The sequence below is a fragment of the Lipotes vexillifer genome, unplaced genomic scaffold, assembly GCF_000442215.2.
Source record: "Lipotes vexillifer unplaced genomic scaffold, Lipotes_vexillifer_v1.1 scaffold905, whole genome shotgun sequence".
Lineage (NCBI taxonomy): Eukaryota > Metazoa > Chordata > Mammalia > Artiodactyla > Lipotidae > Lipotes > Lipotes vexillifer.
In genome coordinates this window covers 761,402-767,804 of record NW_006796034.1, presented here as the reverse complement: position 1 = coordinate 767,804, position 6,403 = coordinate 761,402, and the positions used below count along the sequence as shown (strand labels likewise).

Here is a 6,403-nt window from a genome sequence, read left to right as displayed (position 1 = left end):
GAAAGAGAGGCCACACAGTTAGGAAACAGCAGAGTGGGGATGGCATTCAAACACTACCCTGTACCATCTTTCCAAAGATGATCATTCAACTCTGAAAGTGGGTCAGATGTTTCAGGGTAAAAATGAGTGTTTGAGAACCTTTTGGTTTTGTTTTTCCAGAGAGTATCAGGGTACCAGTCAAGGGGGATGCAACAGGAAACATGACTGTGAATCAGCTGCCTGATAAAAGAGCCAGGATGGAGCCCACGTCATTGCAGGACTCAACGATATCACTGAAAACATCAGCGCTTATTCCAGTATAGATTTCCCTTTAAGACATGAAAGGAGAGTTCAAAGAGAATGGGCTAGATTGCTTGGAAAGTCACATTATTAAAATGTGTTTGTTTTTATTAGCTTTTTTGCTTCACTGAGAGTTATACTCTTATTAACATTATATCAGAAATTCACCTTTCACTAATTTCTCCTAGTTTACCATCTGATTTCGGGTACACAGGATTATGTTCAAAACACACAGTAGTAAAGTTATATTTCTTGCAACATTTGGGACTTCTAAATTTGAATTAATTCAGTTCAGTAGACGCTTATTGAGTCCCTTTCATGAGGAAATACTGTTCCAGAGACCTAATGAATAAGACATGGCCCCCGACCTCCGGGAACTTACTGTCTCTAGAGCTGTGCTAACCAATGCAGTAACTACATGTCGCTATTTAAATTTAAATAAATTAAAGTGAAAAAATCAGTGCCTCAGATGCACTAGCTACATTTCAAGTACTCAATAGCCATATGTGGTTACTGGCTACCATGTTGGATAGGGCAGAAATAGAACGTTTCCATCATTGTAGAAAGTTCTACTGGACAGTGCTGACCTACTGGACAGGGGCAAGAGATCTTGTTTAGGAATTCTGTTGCTCCGACTTTGTAGTTGGAGTATGGCTTACTCTTAGAGCAATGTGAAGGAACAGCAGTACCCTTCAGGCTTGACACTTGAAAACATGGATTCATATTCTGCTTCTGACCTATATTGACCTGGAGCAAGGCCCTAGGATGCCAGTTTCCTCATCAGTAAGCAAGCACATCAGACTGTAAGACCTCTCTATGACTCCGTCTGTCCAAGTGCCCTGTGATGCTATGAGGGAACTGGTAGAATACTGTGTGTGTGTGTGTGTGTGTGTGTGTGTGTGTGTGTGTGTGTGTGTGTGTGTGTGTGTCAGCTAAAAGAAACTGCAGAGAATTTCCATCTCCCCAAGAACTTTCATGATTATTTTAGAAATTTAATTTCAGGTTCACTCTATTTGTCAATACTAAAACTCTATATATGCGGTCCTAAACTCGACAAACTGATTTAAAAGAAGAGAGAGATAGATTATTTTAAAATAGGGAGAGAGATAAGTAATAGTTGTGCTCTCTTACTTTGCAAGACAGTCATGAGCACATGGAGAGCCTGTGGATCAGGCTTTGCCTGTGGCTCCTGGTGTGGGAAGAAGTCTGGGCCTGGAGTTGAAAAATGGGGAGAGAATGCAGGCTCCGCCACCGTCTAGCTGCGTGACCTCTGGTAGGTCTCCTCCTCAAAAAAATGAGGATTCCAGGTAACTCACAGGCTCTGTGGGAGAGTTAATATGTTCCTTTAAGCCTGTGTTACATCAACAGCCTTCTAACCAGGCTTCGTGTTCCCCCTTCCCACCACCAGTGATCTTTCAGAAACATGGTCTGATCTCATATGTCATGCCTCTGCTTAAAACCCTTACAGTGGTTTCTTGTGGCTTTTTAGGGTTTGCCAGGAAACTCCTGATTTTAGCATAGAAAGCCCTGCATCCCATGAAACCTCTCAGTTGGCTGGTCACCCTGCAAACCCAGCAGGGCAACTGACCTGGTCCCCACCTGCCTTAGTACACATCTCGTACCTCTCACCTCTGCTCACCTAACGTTCTTCTCTGTACCTTGGCACAAGCTGGGGAGTGTTTGACAAAATGCTGATGCCTTGGCCCTGCCTCTTGAGAATCTGATTTCATTGTTTGGGGTGGGACTTGAGTACAGTTGTCTTTTCAAAGCTCCGTGGTGGTTCTAAAGCACAGCCAAGGAAGGGAACCACTATTCTATTCTTGCAGGTCTCCAGAAACCCTGCGAGCTATTCCCTGTGCCTGAGCTGACCTTTCCCTTGCTTTCTTCCCTTGGCTAATTCCTGCTTATTCTCATCCTGCTCAGGAGTCTCTTCCTCCAGGCAGCCCTCTGGGACACCCCCCCACCCCTCCACTGGGCTGCTAGACTACCCTAGGCTTGCTTTCACCAGAACCTGATCATTCTGCATTCTGATTGTTGGTTTACTCCAACCCTCTCCCTCATTAGGTCTGGAGTTTCTTTTAGTAAGAGATTTTTATCTTTCCTCCTTGTATCCCCTGGAGCCAAGCAGGCTCTGGCACATTGCAGGCTTTCAGTAAGGATTCCATGAACAGATTAATCAAGACAAGGCCAGCTGACCTCTTGTGAGTTACATTCTAAGAAAGAAACACCGCACAATAACCCCAGTGTATTATATAAACAGGAGGTTAAGGATAAAACACATCCAAGTACAATACAATGCTTTAACAAATCTGTAAAAGTGGACAATTCCCAATATTCAAATTAAAAGAAATTCTTAGTTTTGCTCTTTTCTGGGTAATGATTTTTTTCTCTTCCAGGGGAGAAAAAAAAAAGACATGTTAGGAAATTCCTCCTCCATCCTCATTACCTGTCATAGAATTGTAACTGGAAATGATTTCCCTGATGAAATCACTTTGGCTTTCTGTTATTTTCTTTCTTCCTCTTTGTTCTTGCCTCAGCTGGCCATCCTTGTGTGTTTGCAGAGAGGCAGGAAGGTTTATTGCTGGGACTGTTTCTCTCTCTCTTTAAAACTCTTTTATTAGCAGGCTTTCTGATCTTCAAAGCAGCTTGTATCTGATGTGACCCCACTCCCTGGACTCCTCATGCTGGGGAGTGAGAGCTGGGAGTATTTTTGTCATTTTGACGACTTGCATACTTGGACAGCACGATAGTGCGGTCCTCACTAAATCTGCAGGGATGAGAGCAAGTCAGCGTTCCTAAGCCCCCTTTCACCCCCAAATCTAGACACACTGAAAACTTGACACCAGACCCCGGAGTTAAGCAAACAGTAAGTTTATAGGTCTCCTTGCTTTTGACCCATCCCCTGGGGCAGCAGCCCTGATCCTCTGCCATTTTTTTGCAGTTGAGTCTTTGCAGGTGGTGCTCCTCAGACTCTCTCAACCTTTGTGATTATCCACAGTGCTTGATCCTGGATAAGTTTGAAAGCTACGATGATGAATTTCAACTCACCCAACGAGCCCTGTCTCTGCTGGAGGAAAACAGGTTCTGGGCTGGTGTGGTATTTCCTGACATGTATCCCTGGACCAGCTCCCTACCACCCCACGTGAAGTACAAGATCCGAATGGACATAGATGTGGTGGAGAAAACCAATAAGATCAAAGACAGGTGATGTTTCAGGAGATCTCAGAAGGACCAGGGCATCCCCAGTGATGTATGAGGCAAGGAAAGGGGGCTCCTATGGGCTCCGGCCACCCGTCTCCTTCAGGGGCAGAAAGGTTACTCAGAAAGGCACAGAAGCACTTTGGTATCAAAGAACTAAGCTAGACAGTAGCTCCTGCTAGTTGGTGGGACCAGGAGAGTTCAGCTACCCTGTCTTTACCCCCTCAACTCAGGACTTGTCCCTGGCTGGCCTTTGTGCAATTTGGAGATGAAAACCTCTAGGTACTGAGTTATCTTCACATAGAGATTCTGCAAGTGAGGTTTCACCAAAGTTCCTGGGAAATTACGTTTGGTACAGAGTAGGGGATTGAGACTGGACTCAGCCTGTAAATCAATTAAATTAAGTTAAATCAGAGGAACTGAGATATTTTGTAAAGCTCAAATTAGAGTACTTGAATGAAAGCAGTTACAAATCGTGCTGTGGCTAATGTTCATAATTGGGATTTAACCTGTGAACTGGAAAATAGAATCAGATAGTGTGGAAAAGTTCAGGGGAAAGTTTCGGGAGAGTGAATACGGAGTCCCCTCGTGCTTATGACCAGTGAGTGAGCTGTCCATTCCCATTCCCATCCTTTGTCCCTCTCTCCGGTTTCTTCATAGATACTGGGATTCTGGCCCCAGAGCTGATCCTGTGGAAGACTTCCGATACATCTGGGGTGGGTTTGCCTATCTGCAGGACATGGTTGAACAGGGGATCACAAGGAGTCAGGCCCAGGCTGAGGTTCCAGTTGGAATCTACCTCCAGCAGATGCCTTACCCCTGCTTCGTGGATGACTCGTGAGTCTGAGGTCCCAGTCCCGCTCCAGGACAAGCTGATCAGGTTGCTGGGGTGGGATGAGGTGGAGGTGCTCCCCAGGCATCAGTCTCTTTGGAGGAAAAAACCCGGGGCGTGGGGCCCGGCTCAGGGAGAATGGAGCTCTGATTGAGAAGCCTGCTTTTCCTTGACTCCAGGCAGGGTCACATGAACAAGTGGGAGAAAGGAGCTGGTTTTGTGGGAGGAAAAGGGAAGGTGAAAATTAAAGCAGGGGAAGTGAGGTTGGGGGAGGGGACAGAGGCTTTTAAAATTTCCACTACGTAGTATGTTTGGTATGTGGAAGGGTTCAGGTCAGAGTGTTTGCCCTGTGACTGCCAAAACAGCAAATTAGGACTCTGCATCACAAGTAGGTCCGGTTCCTAGGAGCCTTGGAATAATGCAGCTCCTTCCCTAATTAACATTCTCATGATGTGTGCTTAATGAAAAGGTAGAGGGATGTGTTGGATGAACTTGAGCCCTCCCTGCCTGCCCACCCCCATCCCCAGGCCTGTACATTTGCTGGCCAGTAGCAAACTAAGCAAGTAGCCCACTGTTTTCTGAACATGCATTTGGGCGGTGGTAGAGGGAGGGACAAAGAGGGAGAAGGGGCTGGGAGGGCTCACTTACTATGGTGGATGGGGGGCAGAAATGCTCCCAAGGACAGCAGCAGAGATCTGCAGTTGGCTTAGGGATTCAACTCCTAGAAGAAAACTGGGAAGTTCACCGTAGTGTAGGTGTGGGTTTGTGGGGATCAGGGAGGAGATAAACGTGCACAGCCTGTAAAAGGAAGAGTCAAACTGCCAGCTGGCAAGGTAGTAAAATAAAGCCCGGTATGGGTGTAACACCTTAGTCCAATCAGTTCTCCTTCAGCTCTACAGAAGACTAAGAGAGATAACAGGGGCTGTTCTGCAGTCAGTTTAAGTTTGGACAATAGGCAGAAATGGAAAATGGAGCCGGGGCAAAAGCCCAGCTCTACTTCTAAGATCAGAATAGGAGTAACCGGCAAGGAGGTGGGGTAAACAGTGAGGAGGCGGTAGGGATTCTGGCCATTCAATGTGGGAGAGCCCTCTGGTGGCAGATCCCAGAAGGGCAGGCGTTATGAATTTATGGTTCTCTCCCTAGGGCCATCTTGAGTGAAACCCTCCCACGCTGGAATTGGGCCCTTCCTGTGACACCCAACAGTTTTCAAGAAATAATAATCTCAAGGTCTTTTACTAGCACATCAAGCACAGGGAAAACATATGTAAAGTTCACAGTAGAGTAATTCCAGAATATCACCTCTGCCCTGCTTGTTGGAATGAATATCCATGGATGTACTCCACCAGTACATGGCTGGTGGAGTCAACGACTATTGAATCACTGATTGATTTGTTGCTGGGTCAGTTGCCTTCTGAAAGTGCCATACTGATTAGTTATTTTGTCCCTCTTCCTGTATAACTGGGGTTTGATCCTCCTGGGTAGACAGTGCTTCATTGGCCAGTAGCAAACTAAGCAAGTAGCCCACTGGGGAGCCCAGTTATTGATCTCACCACCACCAGTTCCCTTTGTCCACCTTCTTGGACTTCAGTGTCAGTTAGCATGTATCTACCTATTCCAGTCACATCCCACATCATCAAGTCTGCAATCCTTTCCTGGGAGATCTTACAAGAAGCTCTATACTATGTAACATACATAATATGATTTTATTTACACATTTCACTTACAGAGCACTCATCTGGACTAAACAAAAAGCTGCCTGAGATCTTATAAAGAACATCTATACTGTGTAACATACGTAGTACAATTTTATTTACACATTTTACTCACAGAGTTTTCATCTGGGCTAACCAAAAGGCTACAGTCTTGCTCTAAAGAAAAAGTAATCCTTTGGGGCAAAGTGCAATGTATTAAAAGAGTCAAGTCCATTGAGTGCCCGGTGGAGATTTTTCTGCCTTCCCTCCACCTGGGCTTTGTTCTCAACATATTCTCAACATATTCATTCAACAAACATTTATTCCACCTCCACCAGGTACAAGGCAATCTACTATTCTGCTTCTCTCCTCTTGCTTTAGTTTTATGATCATCCTGAACCGC

The 6,403-nt window shown here is 45.5% G+C and overlaps 1 protein-coding gene across 1 annotated transcript in view; it reads left to right on the top strand.

Annotated features, from left to right (window-relative positions):
- Positions 1-6,403, top strand: part of ABCA4 (ATP binding cassette subfamily A member 4) — a 130,898-nt gene that overhangs the window by 52,484 nt on the left and 72,011 nt on the right. Inside the window, 3 exon segments of the mRNA XM_007468108.1 lie at positions 3,278-3,483; positions 4,138-4,314; positions 6,382-6,391. Coding sequence (XP_007468170.1) covers positions 3,278-3,483; positions 4,138-4,314; positions 6,382-6,391 — 393 coding nt within the window.